We start from the raw sequence: 23090 nt of genomic DNA on the forward strand, positions 1-23090 counted from the left end.
GGGTTGCTGTTTCCCATGTGTAGTACTTTACATTTGTCAATGTTAAACTTCATTTGCCACCTCTCAGCCCATCTGCTCAACCTTTCCAGATCCTGTTGCAGCAGCATAGTGTCAGTAGTGTCCTTGACAACCCTGCCAACCTTTGTATCGTCTGCAAACTTGGACATTAAGCTTGATATACCATCATCAATATCATTTATAAATACAGAAAACAATAATGGACCCAACACTGAGCCCTGAGGGACTCCACTAATAACATTAGTCCACGATGAGCAGTGTCCATTGATTACCACTCTCTGTCTTCTCCCCCTCAACCACCCCTTTATCCATAGCAGCAATTTGCCTCCAATGTCACACTGCTCCAATTTGTGTAGCAGTCTTCCATGTGCAACAGTATCAAAAGCCTTTCTAAGATCCAAGTATATAATATCAAAGTTATTCCCTGCATCCAGTTCTTTTGTGACTGCATCATAGTATCCAATCAAATTGGTCAGGCAAGACTTCCCCTTAACAAAACCATGCTGTGTCTGAGCTATAACTGAAGTCTTGTCTAAATGATCCTGCAGTGTTTCTTTAACCAGTGCCTCCATTAATTTTCCTGGAACAGAAGTTAAGCTCACAGGTCTATAATTACTTGTGTCAGCCTTTGATCCTCCTTTGTGAATTGGGGTCACATTTGCACATTTCCAGTCTATGGGTACCTCCCCTGAGTCCAAGGAAGCTCTCATAATTATGGCTAAGGGTTTGCTTACTTCCTTTGCTGCCTCCTTTAATATAACTGGAGAGATCCCATCCACCCCGGGTGCCTTTCTTGTGTTTATCTTCAACAGTTTCTCCTCCACTTTACTCCCAGTTATTTCAAGATTCTGTAGCTTTCTGCTAGAGTTGAATACACCTCTGGCATTCCCCTTGCTGAATAACTCATCATGTGTGAATGTCGATGCAAAATATTTATTTAGTTTGTTAGCTACCTGAGCAGGATCATCAACAGTTGACCCATCAATATCAAGTGGACCAATCTGATTCATCCCCTTCCTTCTAGAGTTTACATAAGTAAAGAACTCTTTGCTGTTTTTCTTTGCATCCCTTGCCAAGGATTTCTCGTAATCTGCCTTCACCTGCCTAACCTCCTTTGTAACTTGGTTGCATATCAACTTGTATCTATCATAGGCTTCTGTGTCATGTGTTAATTTGTAAGTATCCCATGCATTTTTCTTCTCTGCCATATGCCTCATTAGTTCATCTGACATCCATTTTGGCCTAAACCTTGAACAATATGTTTTAGTTGGTATGTAAAGCCTAGTAGCTTCCAAGATAAGTTCTTTGAATGCTTCCCATTTTGAATTTGCTGTTGGTAACATCATCAGTTGGTCCCACTGTATAGAATTTAAATACTATCTCAGTCCATCGTAGTCGCCTTTACGGAAGCAATAACCCTTCCCTTTACCCCTAATGGTAGCCTCTTTGAGTAAATCCCACTTCAGCACACTGTGATCACTGCCACCTAGTGGTTCATTTAACTGCAGATTCTTAATGCATGAAGAATCACTGCTGATAATCAAATCAAGAGTATTACTCCCTCTAGTTGCCTCCCGAACATGCTGATGTAGAAAACAATCATCCAATAAATCCACAAAAGCCCTGCTAGTGCGTGAGTAACCAGCCCCCAAATTCCAGTCAATATCTGGGAAATTAAAATCTCCCATTATAAGACTCTCTGATTTACTGGCCCACTCTATTTCCCTGTACAGTTCCTTATTATACTCATCAGAGTCATTAGGCCTATAGCACACTCCTACTCTCAATTTTGATCTCCCAATGCTTATGTCACACCAAACTGACTCAACACTGCACTGTCCAGCGATGTCGACTGGCTTCACTTCCTTGGTTTTTAGGTGTTTCTTAACTAATAGCATAACCCCTCCCCCCTTCCTATCCTGTCTATCCTTTCTGTAGACGTTGTACTCCCCAAATTGCAGTTCTGCATCCCTTATATCTGTGTGACACCACGTCTCTGATATCCCAACAATATCTGCCTTTGATGTTTTGAGCAATACCTCAAATTCATCAAATTTATTTACTAAACTCCTAGCATTGGTGTACACACAAGTATACCTGCACCTGTTTCTATTCTTAGCTATATTAACTACTTTATAATATCTTGCCTGGGAAAATGTTCCAATCACTAGTGGAAAAGTTTCTCAACAGAATAGTAATTCTATTTTCCACAATTATAAGATTCCTCTCTCTGTTTTCATCAATAACTTAAACTTTAATTAATTTGGACTGTACTTTATATTAACCACACAAAATAACAATTTATTTCTCATGGAACAAAAGAAGGGGAAGGATGAGTGTTCTGTATTAACAAGAACTTTTGTATAAACAAGTTTGCATTAATGAGATTCTACTATATTAAAGTAAAATAAATAAAATTATATTAATTGCATATATAATAATATTCTGATTAATGTGAAGAAGTGTCTTCTGCAAAAGTACTATTCATATTTGATTCTTACAAGTCTTATTTGTATGGGGGGGGAAGATACTGAATTACAGGATATCTGAGTTGAACTAATACACAAAATTTTGATTTATATTGTATTCATAACTATGGGCAATGCTCCTTAAAAGAAAATTAAGTTGAGTAAATTTCAAGACACTTACATTACTTCTTTCAGCCAATCCTGCAAATCTGTGCACAATTTCCATAGCTTGAGTAGTATAGCTGCTCTGAGGACCACTATCTATCATTTCAACTGCCTGTGTTTTCAGGTGCTCTACTTCTAGCTTTTCCTGGAGAACTTTATGTTGAAGGCTCTGTAATGTAAAGGAAAAAAAAATAACTAAGATTTCCAACTGTATTTTAATAGTCATTTATATGCCTTTATCCCTTCTGTTTTTACTGTTAGCCAGCAAAGGCCATGGCTCCAGTTTGGTTTGGCTGTCTGCTGTGTTCTGACTGCACATGGCTTGAGGTCGAGGCTGCTCCAGTTAGGCGGCCTCACGACTTCAGATCTTTGCTCTTATGGAGAGCTGGAAACTGGCCTTCACATTGTGCTGAACTGTCCATATTATACAGACCTCTGAGCGAGGCTGGAGGGAGGGACGCTTGCTCTCTCATAGTCCACGGTTGTGGATTGTGAGAGAGATTATATTTGGCAGATTTGTCAAATACATATTTTTATGTTGGTGCAGATTGCTAGACAGGGCGACCTACCTCCTCATGGTGGGGTTGAAGATGCTGTCCCCTCTGCGAGGCTAAATGATCGTACTTATCTTTGATGTCATTTTAATTTGAGTTGACTTGTGTTGTGAATGTAGTTGTTTGAGTTTATTGACATACTAACTTTCTATAAAGTGATAAAGGTTCGGATGCAAGTCACAGCTGAGAACTAGTTACATATGGGCAAAAGCCCAGGAGGTAACTAGGATGAAGGCTAATTCAAATGACAAAAAAAAAATGACAAATCTACTTTAATATGGTAACGAATTAAAAGAGTTTTTCTGTAATGTCTTATTCATATATACATAATCCAACTTATAAACAATTACTTCTTTTTTTTTTAACATGAACAGCTTTAAAATAATTTCAGATTTATTTCTGGAAGATATCTTGTATCTCCTAGGAATAAATTTAAAAGCCAACACATTATATAACAATTTCCTTTCCTGAATCATCCTTTCATTCTTACTGCATTCATTCTTTGCATTCTTTAACAAGGATACAATACTATAAGAATCCTGATACACAACTTCAAAAATCATTGTAAATACTGATATGATTACTGTTTTATTGTAGGTTAGTGGGTTGATTGTCTGGGAATGCCTTGGCATATTGCCAAATTCATATGGTCCTGCTTGTGATTATTGTGTGTATTATGTCGGTCAATTGTGCTCATGGACTAATCTATACATTCTGTAGGCAGAAAAATTTGGATAACTCATGGGAAAGGAACCTTTCCCTTTAAATTGCTTCATTTCAGACAATATCACTATTTTTATGCCCAAAGATGGGAGACTACCTTTCTCTTGTTCCCATAATTTATAATTTTTAATAAATAATAGCACAGTAATACTTCATCTCAAATGGTTAAATTTTAATTTTTCAGATTCTGAAAATAAATTACCCATCTACCACAGCATATTACGAACACATCTCAGTATCATATTTGCTTTTTAAATGCTATCGAAAAATTTCTTTTATCCAAAACGAAACATCTATTCACCTAGATCTAATCCTATCAGCAGCAGTTCTACAATTGCACATCCAGCAAGAACTGTAGAATCATTATTAGATAGATAATGTGTATGTCAGATTTTTCTACAGCATTTGATATGATAAGCATATCGAATATTCTGAGCAAATAGTTTAGTGTGTTTTTTAAAATCTGATAAAACAACTTAATGACCTTTAATATTCTCTCAAGAGCTTTTGGTGTAAAGTTAGATACCAAAATCCTTTAGAGAGGAAATTTGTTTTTTTTTTTTCCAACAATGGTGGTGATGTTACCTTTTAGCCATAATAGCATTTCATTCTTACATCCATTGGATTATGGATAACCTCAGAAACTTTTCAAGAAGATAACTGAATCAAGTTAGGTACAATACTTTTATGCAGTTAAGTAACTTTCAAAAGCAAATTTGAAAAGTGAAACAAAAAAGGAAATAAACAATTAATCCTTCCTCCATAGAAAAAACAGCAGCTTATAACTTATATATAGCTAAAATGTATTCTATCAGGAGCCTACTTAAAATAATTATTAGTAAATTAATAAGAGGAGTTTACCTCAATATAGTACGTGGAACACTTCCGTATGATACCCTCCAGAAATTAAAACGGAAAAAACGAAAAAATCGACAACTTACCGGTACATTAAAGTAAAATATAAATAATTAAAGTAAATTATAAATAATTAAATAATCAATTTAACACAATTCAAAACAATTAAAATTCAAATTAACGCAATTAAAAGAATCTAACGAAAATATTCAAAACGATTTTTGAATCGTTTTGAATATTTTCGTTAGATTCTTTTAATTGCGTTAATTTGAATTTTAATTGTTTTGAATTGATTTTGAATTGTGTTAAATTGATTATTTAATTATTTATAATTTACTTTAATTATTTATATTTTACTTTAATGTACCGGTAAGTTGTCGATTTTTTCGTTTTTTCCGTTTTAATTTCTGGAGGGTATCATACGGAAGTGTTCCACGTACTATATTGAGGTAAACTCCTCTTATTAATTTACTAATATCATTATCAACGTAGAACATATTGTGTATTACAGCTCTGATTCATACTATCTAATTAAAATAATTATATAATAGTATAAAACAATATATGATATTTGAATCAATAATATATTAACCTTTGTCCTCTCTACTTGTGACTTCTTTTCTGCCAAAGTTGCTTGAGGCTTACTAACTTCTTTCAATCCAGACTCTATATGATCTGAAACTTTGTTAATTTGTTTCATCAGTTGTAAGAATCCTGCCCAAACATGAAGCCACTCATCAAGAGATGCCTTAACAGAATTCATTTTGATGGCAATGCCTGCTCTGTCTTCTTGAAGAGCATGTATAGCATCATTAATAGGAGGATGTCCTAATACAGAAGTTTCAGTAAGGACTAACTGTGCCTTTTCTGTTAACATCTGAACTTTATTGGAGAGATCTTCTCTTCCATTAATTATTTCCTATGCAGAAAGAAAAACAAGAAATTGAAAATTCTTTATACAACTTTTATTAAAAGCAAATTTAGATCCTGTATCCTGTATCCTGTAAGAGCAGGACACAGGATACTATTCAGCATGTTGATATTCAACAATGGAAAACAGTTATTATATAGAAAAGCACATGCAACTATTCTATCCACATGTATTTGCAGCCAGCAAATTTTAAACAGAAATGAACATTGCAGTGAAGCCTTGCATCAAGAGACTGGCTTTATTCAAGCGAACACTGTAATGTTCTTAGTACTCAAATTAGAAAAAACTCCTATACTCTGGTATTTATACTATTTCAAAAGTACAAATACCAAAAGTTAGTCTGACATTTACTTAAAAGATGAAGTGCATAAAACATGACAACAGGCACATATCATTAAACATTATGTTCTGAATAAACAAGCTTTCATTTTATGAAAGCAATGTCATTACATATTTTAGACAAGTTTTTAATGATTATGTTAATTTTAGAACCCCTGAAAACATTTGTGGATGCTTGAAATTTTGATAAAATACACTTTTCAGCTTTATACACAACTTGTGATAATGAAACTTCTGTTCTTCTCTGAAAAACCTTTCATAAACCATATCAAAATTACATAAAGCCTTAACTCCTCCAGCTGATGATGATGATGATGATGCAGGTGGATCACTCAAAGATTTTTAAATTTTTCTGAACAAGTTACTGAAGTGAATTACTTTGGCTCAGTAAAGCAGTTTAACAATAAAGAATTTACTACAATTTTGATTTAAAAAAGCTTTATGTTAAACATATCTTCTTCAATCCTTCTGCCAGAGTGCAAGATTCAAATAATACAGCAATATCTCGCTTAGCACGGCTTCAAACAACATGGGTTTCACTATAACACGGTTTTCGATTAAGTTTAAGTTGAAAAGTTACTGTACGTATTAAAACTCATTCAATGGCATAGACACATACTCTACATATATGCTGCATTGTCGTAGCCTAGGTATGCATACATATATGCTGCGGTGCCAACTCAATTATCTCATATGCACATGTGCCAATAGCAACTAAGCAAACCCTTAGCCATATTTTATGAGAGCATCCTTGGACTCCGGGGAGGTCCCCACAGACTGGAGATGTCCAAATGTATCCCCAATTCACAAAGGGGGGATCGAAGGGTGACATGAGTAATTACAGACCAGTTAGTTCTGTTCCGGGTAAAGTAATGGAGTCACTGGTTAAAGATGCATTGCAGGATCATCTAGACAAGATGATCCTGAAAACCTGCAAATCTTGTCTGACAAATTTGATAGGATATTATGATGTGGTTACAAAGGAACTGGATGCAAAAAATAATTTTGATATCATATATTTGGATTTCAGGAAAGCTTTTGACACTGTTGCGCATGTAAGACTATTGTACAAATTGGAGCAGAATGGTATTAAGGGTAAGTTTCTACAATGGATAAAAGGATGGTTGAGTGGGAGAAGACAGAGGTTGGTAATTAATGGGTGCTGCTCTTCGTGGACTAATGTTATTAGTGGAGTCCCACAGGGTTCGGTGTTGGGCCCTCTGTTGTTTTGTATATTTATCAATGATATTGATGAAGGTATATATCAGGCTTAGTGTCGAAGTTTGCAGATGATACAAAGGTTGGCAGGGTTGTTAATGACAGTAATGGCAGTGTGCTACTGCAACAGGATCTAGATAATTTGGGCAGATGGGCTAAGAAGTGGCAACTGAAGTTTAACCTTGACAAATGCAAAGTACTGTATATGGGTAGAAGTAACCCCAGACAAACTTACCAACTGTGTGGTACTACACTTAAGGTGGTAGAAAATGAAAAAGACCTGGGAGTAATTGTGCAGTCAGATATGAAGTTTTCTGAGCAATGGAGAGGGAGAGGCTGCCAGGGCAGGTCATGGGGGTTTTGTCAATGATATATAGTTGAGTCTGCTGACGAGGCTACTAGTGACGGTCGTGTTCCAAGCCGCTAAGTAGATTTTTCTTATTCATTGATTTGAAATTATTGTTTTTCTAAAACTTTTGATTTAAATTTAGTAGTATAACATTATATTTGTGATTTTTTGATTAATTTGGTGTATTTATTCTTTACTCGGCCTTGTAAAAGTATCGGTAAGGGTTTCCACGTGTTCGTAACTACCGTTAGTAACTTTCCCGCCATTGTGATACCGTACTAGATATACCGTAGGTTATATACCGTACTAGATAGCGTTAGTTGAACTTCGTTAGCAGTTAAATTGTACGTTTAAATAAATACATATAACGACTTAGATTACAAACGTAATATAATTAATAACATAATTAATTAATAAATTAATAGAACCATGACTCAGACCAGAGCAGCAAAGCAAAAGGCTCAAGCTAATGGAAGTGCTGTGGCTCAGAGCAGAACTGAGGGGGGCAGTTGTCCTCTGACTCACAGCCTTATAAAATGCACTGTTTGCTTGATGTTTGCAGAGCAATCGGGTACGAGACATGATACTGCCAAGGGGGATGTCTTTGTGTGTGCGCGATGCAAGGAGTGTATCGATATCAGGCAACAACTCGGCGTTCTTATGGGCCTATATGAGAGCTTGAAGGACAGCGTGGATGCCCTCGAAGAAACTAAATTGAGAGGCCCATCAAGCTCTCAGCTGCCCACATCAACGCCAGAGCTTGCACTTGGGCATCGCGTGACACAGAGACAACCCCCAAGGCAGAATGCGCTGGTCCCGAAGGAACTAGTAGTTGTTGGTGACTCTATTGTCAGGGAAACGGGGAACATGCTTTGTAAAAAAGATAGGTGGAACAGGACCAGGGTATGTCTGCCAGGGGCAAAGGTTGATGACGTTGTAGAGCGAATATCATCTTTTAAGGGCACAAAAGGTGATATAGTTGTACACGTTGGCACTAATAATATTAAGAGTAGGAGACCGGCAGAATTACTTAACAAGTACAGGTCACTGTTGAACAAAAGCCGAGAATTAGGGTTGAATTTGAAAGTGTCTGCAATTCTGCCCAGACACGATAGGAGGGAGTATATGATGACAGCCTTGTCGATCAATTCGGCCCTGGAAAGATTGTGCAAGGCTCAAGGGGTAGAATTTTTTTCAGCCTGGACTGTACTTGTTAACAGGAGAGATTGCTTCTACAGGGATGGGATACACTTAAATAGAAAGGGTGCAAGAATATTTGCTGATGCTATCGAGGCAGTGTTAGGTGGGTCGGAAAACTGCTAGCTTGGGGGGAGACAAAGACCAATAGATTGACAGCAGCCACTGGCAGAGGTGAAAGAGATTCTTGCACTGCTTCTATTAGAATGAGCAGAAGCCTGAAAAACAAGATGCATGGTATTTCAGAGACTGCTGGGAGCCATTGCGGTACAAGTAAACACATGGGTTGTGTTAGGGTAGCTAAGAATAGAAACAGGTGCAGGTATACTTGCGTGTACACCAATGCTAGGAGTTTAGTAAATAAATTTGATGAATTTGAGGTATTGCTCAAAACATCGAAGGCAGATATTGTTGGGATATCAGAGACGTGGTGTCACACAGATATAAGGGATGCGGAACTGCAATTTGGGGAGTACAACGTCTACAGAAAGGATAGACAGGATAGGAAGGGGGGAGGTGTTATGCTATTAGTTAAGAAACACATAAAAACCAAGGAAGTGAAGCCAGTCGACATCGCTGGACAGTGCAGTGTGGAGTCAGTTTGGTGTGACATAAACATTGGGAGATCAAAATTGAGAGTAGGAGTGTGCTATAGGCCTAATGACTCTGATGAGTATAATAAGGAACTGTACAGGGAAATAGAGTGGGCCAGTAAATCAGAGTGTCTTATAATGGGAGATTTTAATTTCCCAGATATTGACTGGATTTTGGGGGCTGGTTACTCACACACTAGCAGGGCTTTTGTGGATTTATTGGATGATTGTTTTCTACATCAGCATGTTCGGGAGGCAACTAGAGGGAGTAATACTCTTGATTTGATTATCAGCAGTGATTCTTCATGCATTAAGAATCTGCAGATAAATGAACCACTAGGTGGCAGTGATCACAGTGTGCTGAAGTGGGATTTACTCAAAGAGATAACTACCATTAGGGGTAAAGGGAAGGGTTATTGCTTCCGTAAAGGCGACTACGATGGACTGAGACAGTATTTAAATTCTATACAGTGGGACCAACTGATGATGTTACCAACAGCAAATTCAAAATGGGAAGCATTCAAAGAACTTATCTTGGAAGCTGCTAGGCTTTACATACCAACTAAGAAATATTGTTCAAGGTTTAGGCCAAAATGGATGTCAGATGAACTAATGAGGCATATGGCAGAGAAGAAAAATGCATGGGATACATACAAATTAACACATGACACAGAAGCCTATGATAGATACAAGTTGATATGCAACCAAGTTACAAAGGAGGTTAGGCAGGTGAAGGCAGATTACGAGAAATCCTTGGCAAGGGATGCAAAGAAAAACAGCAAAGAGTTCTTTACTTATGTAAACTCTAGAAGGAAGGGGATGAATCAGATTGGTCCACTTGATATTGATGGGTCAAGTGTTGATGATCCTGCTCAGGTAGCTAACAAACTAAATGAATATTTTGCATCAACATTCACACATGAGGAGTTATTCAGCGAGGGGAATGCCAGAGGTGTGTTCAACTCTAGCAGTAAGCTATAGAATCTTGAAATAACTGGGAGTAAAGTGGAGGAGAAACTGTTGAAGATAAACACAAGAAAGGCACCCGGGGTGGATGGGATCTATCCAGTTATATTAAAGGAGGCAGCAAAGGAAGTAAGCAAACCCTTAGCCATAATTATGAGAGCTTCCTTGGACTCAGGGGAGGTACCCATAGACTGGAAATGTGCAAATGTGACCCCAATTCACAAAGGAGGATCAAAGGCTGACACAAGTAATTATAGACCTGTGAGCTTAACTTCTGTTCCAGGAAAATTAATGGAGGCACTGGTTAAAGAAGCACTGCAGGATCATTTAGACAAGACTTCAGTTATAGCTCAGACACAGCATGGTTTTGTTAAGGGGAAGTCTTGCCTGACCAACTTGATTGGATACTATGATGCAGTCACAAAAGAACTGGATGCAGGGAATAACTTTGATATTATATACTTGGATCTTAGAAAGGCTTTTGATACTGTTGCACATGGAAGACTGCTACACAAATTGGAGCAGTGTGACATTGGAGGCAAATTGCTGCTATGGATAAAGGGGTGGTTGAGGGAGAGAAGACAGAGAGTGGTAATCAATAGACACTGCTCATCGTGGACTGATGTTATTAGTGGAGTCCCTAAGGGCTCAGTGTTGGGTCCATTATTGTTTTCTGTATTTATAAATGATATTGATGATCGTATATCGGGCTTAATGTCCAAGTTTGCAGACGATACAAAGGTTGGCAGGGTTGTCAAGGACACTACTGACACTATGCTGCTGCAACAGGATCTGGAAAGGTTGAGCAGATGGGCTGAGAGGTGGCAAATGAAGTTTAGCATTGACAAATGTAAAGTACTACACATGGGAAACAGCAACCCCAGAGCAACGTATCAACTCTGTGGTACAACACTGACAGTGGTAGAGAATGAAAGGGACTTGGGGGTGGTTGTGCAGGCAGATATGAAGTTCTCTGAGCAGTGCAGATGGGCTGCAAGAGTAGCTCATGGAGTATTGTCAATGATATACAGGAATTTTTCCAGCAGGGATAAGGAGGTGATTATTCCATTGTATAAGGCGATGGTCAGGCCACACCTAGAGTACTGTATACAGGTCTGGAGGCCTCATTACAAGAAGGATGTAGAGCTGCTGGAACGAGTACAGAGAAGGGCAACAAGATTAGTGAATGGAACAAAGGGGTGCTCTTACGAAGAAAGGCTTAAGTTTTGCAAATTACAGTGTCTGGAGACTAGGCACCAGCGAGGTGATCTGATAGAGGTGTATAAAGCCTTGAATGGTTTAAGCATGCTCAATGCTGATGGAATTCTTCCTCTAGCTCAGAAAAATCACCTGAGAGGGCATAAATTCAAATTGAGGAAAGACAGATGTAGGATAGACGTGCGGAAATTTGCCTTTAGCCAGCGGGTGGCTGGTTGGTGGAACAGACTTCCATCCCTTGTGGTGGAGGTTGATAGCCTAAATAAGTTTAAGGCTCAGCTGGACAGGTATTTTGAACGAACAGAGGGGTGAAGTGAAAGTGGTTTTTTTTTTTTTTTTTTTTTTGGCTGATGCTGCATAAGCTTGCTTTCTTGCATCAAATGCCTCTACTAATGCTAATGCCAATGCTAATGCTAATATAGGAATTTTGTTTGCAGGGAAAAGGAGGTAATTGTCCCTCTGTATAAGGCAATGGTCAGGCCATGCCTTAAGTACTGTGCACAGGTCTGGAGGCCTTATTTTAGGAAGGATGTAGATTTGCATGTACAGAGAAAGGCAACAAGATTGGTGAGGGGAATGAAGGGATCCTCTTACCAAGAGAGGCTTAAGTTCTGCAAATTGCAGTGGCTGGAGACTAGGCACCTGCACAGTGATCTGATTGAGGTGTACAAGGCCTTGAATGGGTTGTGCACGCTGAATTCTGATGGGATCCTTCCACTTGTTCAGATTACGAACCTAAGGGGGCATAAATTCAAATGAAGAAAAGACAGATGTAGAATAGATGTGCGGAAATTTGCCTTTAGCTAGCGTGTGGTTAATTGCTGGAACAAACTTCCATCTGTCGTTGTGGAAGTTGATAGGTTAAATAAATTTAAGGAGGAACTGGACAGGCATTTGGAGGGAATGGTGTGATTTTTTTTTTTTTTGGCTGATGCTGCATAAGCTCATACACTTGCTTTCTTGCATCACATGTCACTACTACTACTACTACTACTTTCCTCAGGCAGTCAGTGGCAAATTGCAACAGTGTTCAGTATTCTTAATTCTATCCTGATGAGACGACGTGATAGCTTTTCAAACTTTTCATTTCACAATTTATTTTTACCCCTTTAAATATGATCGAAAATATATCTGCAACTTGGCTAGAAATCATTGCCAACAACATGCATTCTGTTTGGCAGCATGTTTTGCCCCATTTGGCAAATGATTTCACTGATTTTGAATCACAAATTCAGACAACTGACAAAGACATTGTGAAGATCGGAAAAGATTTGGGATTTGAAACTTTGAACACTGCCAATGTACGCGACTGCATTGACTCACATGCAAATGACTTACATGATGCAACTCTCCTTGAAATTGATGAGCAAGCTGCATATGAAGAAGAGGAAAACAATTCTGAAGTGACAATTCTGAAGTGACACCAAAAGAATTTTCAATAGAAGAATTTGAGAAAGTTTTTTGAGGGATTTACATGGCCTGCGATGTGATTATGAATGGAGTTCTGAATGTTGAATGTAGTATCAAGATAGGGCAAATTTTACAAGATGGGATTCGATGCTACAAAACTTGTTCACCCAGAAAAAGAAGAGACGACTTCACCAGACTTCATTATTTAAATACTTAAATAAACAATAAAGCTTTTTTTCTCTTCTCTCATGATGTTATCTTTTCGTTAATAAAATTTTTGCAATATTTTTTTAATTTCAAATCCTTTTAATTGGCTTTCAAGTGCAAATTCTTTATAAATTTATTATAATTTGTTTATAGACTGTTTCTCTGGTACACATTCAATTAAAACCCATTATAATTATACCTCAATCAGCATGGTTTCACATAACACAGAACAGTTTCGGTACCAATTATTAGTGCTATGCGGAGTATTGCGGTACATTAAGCTACCTGAGAAACTGATATTAATAACATCGAAAAAAAGCTGATTTACATGTGTGTTCACCATACAAATCAGCTATTTTTTCGATGTTATTAATATCAGTTTTTCAGGTAGCTTAATGTATTATTTAAATCTTGTTTCATCAGCTGTAAGAATCCTGCCCAAACATGAAGCCACTCATCAAGAGATGCCTTAACAGAATTCATTTTGGTGGCAATGCCTGCTCTGTCTTCTTATATATTTATTATTTTTTTATTTATATATATACACCGATGAGTCAAAACATCATGGCCACCTACCTATTATAATGTTGGTCCTCCACGTGCAGCCAAAACAGCTCATACCTGGCAAGGCATGGATGCTAAAAGATTTCTAAATGTGTTTTGTGGTATCTGGTACCAACACATAACCAGCAGATCCTTCAACTCCTGTAAGATCCATGGTTGAGACACCACAGATCAGAGTTGCTGTTCCAACACAAACCACAGATGCTCAAACCACAGATGGGATTGATGTCTGGGGAATTTGGAGGCCAGGGCAATTACTGGAAGTCTTCCTCGTGTTCCGCAAACTAGTCTCGAACAATCAGGGTGGTGTGGCATGGCACATTATCCTGCTGAATGAAGTCACCGCCAGAGGGGAAGATCATTGCCATGAAAGAGTGTACCTGGTCAGCAATGATGTTTAGGTAGGTAGTAGATGTCAGAGTGCCCGGCACATGGATAACTGGACCGAGGGTATCCCAGCAGAACATCACCAAAAGCATGACACTGCCACCACCGGCTTGTTTTCATCCCACAGTGCATCATCACTTCCCCAGGTAAACAATGCACACGTACGCAGCCACCCACATGGTGCAAAAGGAAATGTGATTCATCAAACCAGACGACCTAGTTTTGATGCTCGCATGCCCATTGTAGGTGCTGTCGCTGGTGAACCATGGTTAGCATGGACACTTCGAGTGGCCTGTGGCTACGCAGCTCCATTTTCAGCAGGTTTCGATGTACTGTGTGTTGTGACACATTACTCCCATCACCAGCATCCAAATTATCGGTGAGTTGTGCCACAGTTGCCCTTCTGTTGCCACATACCATCTGGGAGAGCCTTCTCACCTTGAGCATCAATGAACCGTGGTCGTCCAATACCTCATGGGCAGTTTGTGGGTTTCCCTTTCTCGGACTGCTTTCGGTAGGTACTAACCACATCTGACTGTGAGCATCCCACCAGCCGTGCTGTTTCAGATACTCTCTGACTCAGTCGTCTGGCCATTACAATTTGGCCATTGTCATGCTCATTGTCCGCTGCCTTTCCCATCTGAAGAACAAGAGTAACACTGATTGACGGAGCTCAGTATCAGGTGTTTTTTATACCATGTCCCGACCCATGCCGTAGTTCACCTGCAGTTGCTTTGATTTGCATAACGACTCGCTAGTCATAATGTTTTGGCTCATCGGTGTGTATATATATATAATAAAAAAATAATATATATATATATATATATATACACACACACACACACACTGAGTGGACAGAAATCATGTGATATCTGCCTAGTAATGGCCTGCCTTTTGCTCAGATAAGGGCAGTCACATACCGAGGCATTCAGTCCACTAGTTCACGAAAGCGTTCCACAGGTATTTCCATCCATGCTTGCTGCACCGCTATCTATAATTTCGTCCTGTTCCTGCATGGAGGATCCAAAGCTCGAATGGACATTTCCACAGCATCCCAAAGATGCTCCACAGGGTTCATGTCTGATGAATCGGGGAGCCATTCCAGAGTGGTAAAATCTGCGGAATGCTCTTTGAACCATGTTCTAGTCACCACAGCTCTGTACGGAGCCGCATTGTCCTGCCAGAAGAGTCCATTGTTCTGTGGGTGCACGATGACCATCAAGGGGGCAAATGGTTCACAAGGATGGACAGGTAACCTGAACAGTTCAGAGATGCATCTAGACGTATCAGAGGTCCAACATGTGCCAGTTGAACATGCCCCAGACCATTACCGACCATCCACCTGCCTAAACAGTCCCTTGTTGACATCACAGGTGCATAGCTTTGTGCGGTTTCCACCAGATATGCACCCTCATTACCATCTATATGACTGCAGCAATGGAGTGTACCTATATACCTGCCAAGCAGTGGGATCATCCACTAGCAAGAGGGGTGACAGCATTGCACTGCCCAGGAATCAGGTATCCCATGAATTCTGTTCTTTCAGTGTATACAGTACCCGCCCACCCACTGATGATAGGCCAATAGCCTTGAAACATGTCTGGGTGGTGGTACTCACTGAGAATAAGTAACAATAGTCTTCTCTATTAGTGAAGTGTTACTTATTCGAGGTAGTGCAATATCATGGCAACTCGTCGTGAAGGCAGAGTACAATATGAGAAAGAGCAAATGATGCCTACAACAACTACTTTGTAGTTTCTTAAGAGTAGTCTATGGTGTATCTAAACACCGATATTATATAGATACTAAACTCTTAATGTATTATGCCTTGTGCATTTAGTTATTTTAAATATTGTCATATACACCTTTTGGCATCTCTCATATTGTGTGATTATCTTCACAACTGGGTCGTCATGTCTGCAATACTAGGGTACCTGCCCACCCACTGATGATAGGCTATTTGTTATTTGGTTTTTTTTAGAAGCATTAGCAACTAAGGCTATATTGCTCCGTGATATGCGGTGGTCATTCCCTGACCTTTCCGCATCCTCCGTATTTGACTGATGATAGGCCAATAGCCTTGAAACATGTCTGGGGAGCCTGGTGTTCATGGAGTTTCCGAGAATGGGTAACAACAGTCTTCTCTACTGGGGAAGCATTACCTATTCGAGGAGTTTATGAGTTTTTGAGTGGTGTGAGTTGAAGGAGTCAGTCCCTTTCATTCTTCTACATGTTTCTTTTTCCTCTTCCACTCCTACTATTACTTTCCCTCTACCTTTTTTGCTTTCTAAGTCTAATAGGGACAAGTGGATAGTAGAGCTATTATACCACACATATACAAATAGCCTTGAAACATGTCTGGGGAGCCTGATATTCACGGAGTTTCCGAGAATGGGTAACAACAGTCTTCACTACTGGGGAAGCGTTACCTATTGGAGGAATTTGAGTTTTTGAGTGGTGTGAGTTGAAGAGTTACTGTCCCTTTCATTCTTCGACGTTTCTTTTCCTCTTCCACTACTACTATTACTTTCCCTCTACCTTTTTGCTTTTCTAAGTCTAATAGGGACAAATGGTTTGAATTTTATAATTCATTTGTTTGATTTAATAGATCTGGTCCAATGGGTTTTTTTTCACATTAAATTCACAATAGCCTTGAAACATGTCTGGGTGGTGGTACTCACTGAGAATAAGTAACAATAGTCTTCTCTATTAATGAAGCATTACTTATTCGAGGTAGTGCAATATCATGGCAACTCGTCGTGAAGGCAGAGCACACAATATGAGAAAGAGCAAATGATGCCTACAACAACTATTTTGTAGTTTCTTAAGAGTTGTCTATGGTGTATCTAAACACCGATATTATATAGATACTAAACTCTTAATGTATTATGCCTTGTGCATTTAGTTATTTTAAACAGTATATATTATATGAGATAGGTACAGATATTATAGCAATAGTTATTAAATTTATTATATGGATTTATGGGTTAGTGCCATAGCCATAACAATATGAAAAAGACCTGGAGTTAATTATGCAGTCAGATATGAAAATGCATGAAATGACATGGCTTTTTGTGAATGTGTCAATAACCATGTCATTGAGCATACAATGAGGCAATGTTTATCATGCAAACCAACTGCTGCATGGATTCAACCACATTCTTTGAAGGCAAGAATAACAGTCACCATGTAGCTCTTTCAAATCCAGCATATATATCAATAAAATTTATGACTTTCTGTTGTACAAGTTAGCTAATAATTTCATGAACAAATAAATAATCTGTGGATATGCATTTTTACTTTCCTAGAATACTAAATAGGAAAAAATAAAATAAATAATAAAATAATTCACACTTAGTGATCACTGAAAATATGACTACCTACCTAATACCGTGTTGGGCCACCATTCACAAGAATAACAGCCACTATTCACCAAGGTATTGACTCCACTAGATGACGGAAGACGTGGGGATCTACAGCCATGTTGCTTGCAAGGCTTTCCACAAAGTTGGAATAGATGATGGTTGCATGCCCATACACATCCATTCCAACATCCCAAAAGTAATCAACTGGATTGAGATTGGGTGAATTTAGAGGGCCAATCAAGATGGGTGATATCTTCACTGTGTTCCTTGAACCACTTGTGCATACCGCGGGATTGATGACAAGGTGCATTATTATCTTGGAAGATCCCATTCTGATCTGAGATAAAATGCAACATGGCAAAGTGCACATGGTCTCCTAAGAGCAGACGGTAGTCACCAGTGAAATGGTCATCCATACACACTAGGGGTCTTAGTTCTTGCCAGCAAAATATGCCCCATATTAAGCAACCACCCACCTGCCTAGATAGTGGGTGCCGTGCACAATGGGACCATGGACTCATGTTGCTTACGCCACACAAGAAGGCATCTGTCTGTCAGCATGTTGCACTAGATATTTTGACGTGCATTATGGCCTTGCTGCCCTTGCGCCATAAAGCCCATAAACAAACATATTTTGACTCATACAACAAGCACACTCATTTCCTCCAATGTCCAACCAGCAAGCTGTTGACACCACAGCATTTGCTGTCGGCGACAATCAGCAGTGAGGAGAAGTCATCTGCTGTGGAAACTTATACATTTGAGCATATGGCGTGTCATTTGGGATATTGTTCTTGCAATCCCCATATTATATTGTGATGTCAAGTGTTGCAGAATGACATGCTGTTCAGCCCATATAACACACTGCACCCTTCACTTACTAAAAATATCCACTTTGCATAATCCTTTACAGTTCTGTCAGTAGGAGGTGGTTCGACCCACTCAACACCATTCTTTGTACACCTTAAGTGGGCTGTGAGTAACCAACAAGACAGGCCATTTCTGATATGGAAGCACTCAACACATGAGCTCCCACAATCATCCCCCTTCTGAAACTCCAAGATATCTTTAATACGTTCCATAACTGCTACTTTATCACTTTAAATTGCATGACCAGATGCAAATTACCACTGCTCTAGTGTACAAAGCTGTTCAGTTCTTTATGCTGCAAGCTATGCAGCATAGTCAGTCACTGATGGAGTGGTCATAATTCAGTAATCACAATGTGTATAAAAATTTAAATGACAAGGTAAATTTTAAAAAATAATAGATTAAAGATGAATACATAAAAACATTTGCAACATACACTTCCATTTAAACTAACCTGAACAGTGGCAAGTCTTTCCTCTAGTTCTTCAACAGTACCTTCTAAAACTTCACACTTCTGAAGTTTTTCTTTCAATTCAACCATCAATGACTGAGTATCTGATAGTTGGTTCAAGAAATCCTGATGATGAGTTACATATTGCATCCATTTACTTACCATGTCCTATTAAAATGGAATAATATCATAACTTTATATTTTTCATCAACTTTAGCAATTCTAGTGCACTAAAATAGTTTATTACGAATATATTATCCATACGGAGAGCTAGAGAATGAAATAAAGTTTGTTAGTTTGCCCTTATAGCTTTCTTATATATGACAGTACGTTAATTCTCTTTAACCCAACTGATGTATTTACTTCTAAGGCTTACCATCTAAATTTTAAGTTTGAAAATCAAGATTGATACCGGGCTCTTTTAAGAGCAATTTTAGCATATGTTTAAGTAAAATCTGTAGTGATATTGATTTTTAGTTTAATAGTGTGTCACTGTGGCATTGACAAGATAGAGATAATCCTTCTAGCTCATAATTACAAAATAATAATAACTCTGAACGAAAGAAAAAACAGTTTTAATAACTTTTTTGATAGGTACTTACTTATAAGTCACTCTGCATGTATGGCATGCTTGTGCACATATATACAAACTTGTTCACACATCTCTGCATATATATATATGCACACACACGCATGCATGTGTGTGTAGAGAGAGACAGAATATAATTCAGAATTAAATGCCATAAATTCCAAAATAGGTTACTGATAACAAAAGTGGTGATTCAAATGTTCTTAATATGAAAATAGCGCAATTTTTAAGAAAAAAAAGACCAAGATGCTGCAAGAAAGTTTAGACTGTGTATATATTGAGTGCAATAGGATCATTAATACACAGCCATTTCTGAATTAACAGAATATTTATAAGGCGGCATTGTTTTAAATTATCTCATATTGTGAATACCTTTGCAACGAATTGCCACGGTATTGCATTACTTCGAATAAGTAATGCTTCACCCAGGGAGAAGACTAATGTTACTTATTCTCAGATGGATACCACCACCCAGACGGCACTGTTTCAGGGCTATTTGGCCCTTCTTCTTAAATGCATCTTAGTCTAAATACATCATACATCATCAGGCATTTCTCATATTGTGGAGTTATACTTCATAACCATTTTGCCATTATTGAATCACTTGGGTACCTAAACCGAAGAAGGGCCAAATAGCCCTGAGTGGTGGGTGCCGTCTGGGTGGTGGTATCCATCTGAGAATAAGTACAGGCATACCTCGGTTAACGTTACCTCTGATAACGAAGCTTCGATATAACGAAGTCTGCAATTTCAAGCCCCATTTAACATAAAAAAAATATTCCAGTTTAATCACCTGAAATCTAAACAAATTGAAGAAATTACGGAAATCTTTGGGGCTTCTCATGGTTAGTTCGAGAAATTTAAAAAACGGGCCAGGATTCATAGTGTAAAATTAACAGGAAAAGCTGCAAATAAGTTTCCAGGAAAACTAAAGGAAATAATTGAACGTCAAAATTTTCCACCAAATTTGGTGTTCAGTGTTGACGAAAGCGGTTTGTTCTGGAAACGGCTACCAACAAACAGCTTCATTTCTATTGAAGAAAAATCAGCTGCTGGGTTCAAAGCAGCTAAAGACCTTTTAACGTTACTCTTTGGATCAAATGCCTCTGGCGATTATAAATTAAAATTGTTATTAGTTTACCATTCAGAAAATTCGAGGGCGTTAAAAGGTAACATAAAAATGAATTTACCTGTAATATGGAAAGCAAATAGAAAAGCGTGGGTTACCAAGGAGTTATTTACTGATTGGTTTGTTAACCACTTTTGTCCTGAAGTAAAACGGTATTGTCAAAAAAACAACTTTGAAGAAAAAGCTCTTTTGTTTTTAGACAATGCTCCGGGACATCCTACTGATCTTAACATGTTGGACACACATTCCTGTCAAAGTTGTGTTTCTTCCAGCAAACACAACTTCCCTGATTCAACCATTGGATCAGGAAGTAATAGCATCATTTAAAGCTTATTATCTGCGTCGAACATTAAGCAATTTAACTGAACTAGAGGATAAAGAGGAAATGACAGTTAAAACTTTTTGGAAAAACTACACCATTAAAAACGCAATTGAAAACATTGACAGTTCTTGGAAAGAAGTCACTAAGAAATGCTTAAATGGAGTTTGGCACAAAATATGGCCAGAAGTTGTACTAGAAGAAGAAAATAACATCCAAGAAATTAGAAATGAAGTTATCCAGATGGCTCAATCAATAGGTTTCAAAAATGTCGATGAAGAGGATGTTAGAAATTTATTGAATGCAGAAGATGATGGTTTTTCAGTGGAAGATTTAGAAAACCTTGTTAGCAACGAAGACAAAGATAATGAAGACGAAGTTAAAGAAGTTCCTGCTGAAAAAGTGTTAACAACCAAAGATTTAAAAAGGTGCTTAAATGACATTGAAAACGTTTTAAATTTTTTTAGTGAAAATGATCCTGATTTAGGAAGAAGTTTTATTGTTAAGCGATCAGTGTTAAATGTAATAACTCCGTATAGGCAATTGTTAAATGAAAGAGAAAAAAAGCATAAGCAATCAACTTTAGATTCCTATTTTAAAATGTGATTTAACTTTGTATGTAAGTTGACTGTTTATTTAATAAAACTTTTCTTTGTTCGAAAAAAAGCTTTTCATTTTCTTTAGGTAGGAACGTATCCCTATTCTGGCCATAGTATTTTTACCTCTGAAAACGAAGTTTCGCTTAACGAAGTAATTTAATGGAACGCATCCTATTCGTTATTCGAGGTATGCCTGTAATATTAGTCTTCTCCACAGGTGAAGCGTTACTCATTCGAAATACTGCAATATCATGGCAACTCGTTGTGAAGGTATTCACAATATGAGATATAACTTAAAACGATGCCGCCTTATAAATATTCTGTTAATTCAGAAATGGCTGTGTATTAATGATGCTATTGCACTCAATATATACATAGTCTAAACTTGCTTGCAGCTTGAGGCTTTAGCTCTAAATACATCTTAGTCTCAATACATCATACACCATCAGGCATCTCTCATATTGTGGAGTTATACTTCATAACCATTTTGCCATTATTGCATCATCTGGGTACCCCCCCCCCCACCAAAGAAGGGCCAAATAGCCCTGAAACGGTACCAGGGGGAGCCTGATGATGTCCGGAGTTTCCAAGAATAGGTAACAACAGCCTTCTCCTGGGGAAGCGTTGTCTATTCGAGGAATTTATATGAGTTTTTGAATGGTGTGAGTTGAAGGAGTTACTGTCCCTTTCATTCTTCTACACCGTTTCTTTTCCTCTTCCACTCCTACTATTACTTTCCCTCTACCTTTTTGCTTTACTAAGTCTAATAGGGACAAGTGGATAGTCGAGTTATTATCCCACACAAATACAAAATAGCCCTGAAATGGCACCAGGGGAAGCCTGATGATGTCCAGAGTTTCCAAGAATAGGCAACAACAACAGCCTTCTCCACTGGGGAAGCATTGCCTATTCGAGGAGTTTATGAGTGGTGTGAGTTGAAGGAGTTACTGTCCCTTTCATTTTTCTACACCGTTTCTTTTCCTCTTCCACTCCTACTATTACTTTCCCTCTACCTTTTTGCTTTTCTAAGTCTAATAGGGACAACTGGATAGTCGAGTTATTATCCCACACAAATACAAAATAGCCCTGAAACGGCACCAGGGGGAGCCTGATGATGTCTGGAGTTTCCAAGAATAGGTAACAACAGTCTTCCTCACTGGAGAAGCGTTGCCTATTCGAGGAGTTTATGAGTGGTGTGAGTTGAAGGAGTTACTGTCCCTTTCGTTCTTCTACACCGTTTCTTTTCTTCTTCCACTCCTACTATTTACTTTCCCTCTACCTTTTTGCTTTTCTAGGTCTAATAGGGACAACTGGATAGTCGAGTTATTATCCCGCACAAATACAAAATAGCCCTGAAATGGTGCCGTCTGGGGAGCCTGATGGCCATTGAGTTTCCTCAAATAGGTAACAACAATCTTCTCTACTGGGGAAGCATTGCCTATTCGAGGAATATATGAGCTTTGTGTGTGAGTCGAAGGAACTGAGTTTCCTTGAATAGGTAACAACAGTCTTCTCTACTGGGGAAGCGTTACCTATTTGAGGAATATATGAGGTTTGAATGTGAGTTGAAGGAGCAACTGTCCCTTTCTTCCTTCTATGGCATTTC

The 23090-nt window shown here is 38.3% G+C and overlaps 1 protein-coding gene across 3 annotated transcripts in view; it reads right to left on the reverse strand.

Annotated features, from left to right (window-relative positions):
* The window catches only part of LOC150084856 (muscle-specific protein 300 kDa-like), a 1257473-nt gene that overhangs the window by 940547 nt on the left and 293836 nt on the right, over positions 1 to 23090 (reverse strand). For all 3 annotated transcript variants that reach the window (XM_090376651.1, XM_090376652.1, XM_090376650.1), the window contains 3 exons: positions 18852 to 19016; positions 5376 to 5702; positions 2668 to 2820 (listed from right to left, as the gene is read on the reverse strand). In XM_090376651.1, coding sequence (XP_090232777.1) covers positions 2668 to 2820; positions 5376 to 5702; positions 18852 to 19016 — 645 coding nt within the window. The remainder of the gene's footprint in view (positions 1 to 2667; positions 2821 to 5375; positions 5703 to 18851; positions 19017 to 23090) is intronic.

Source organism: Mastigoproctus giganteus, chromosome 6 (genome assembly GCF_048544385.1).
Source record: "Mastigoproctus giganteus isolate SK-2022 chromosome 6, ASM4854438v1, whole genome shotgun sequence".
NCBI lineage: Eukaryota > Metazoa > Arthropoda > Arachnida > Uropygi > Thelyphonidae > Mastigoproctus > Mastigoproctus giganteus.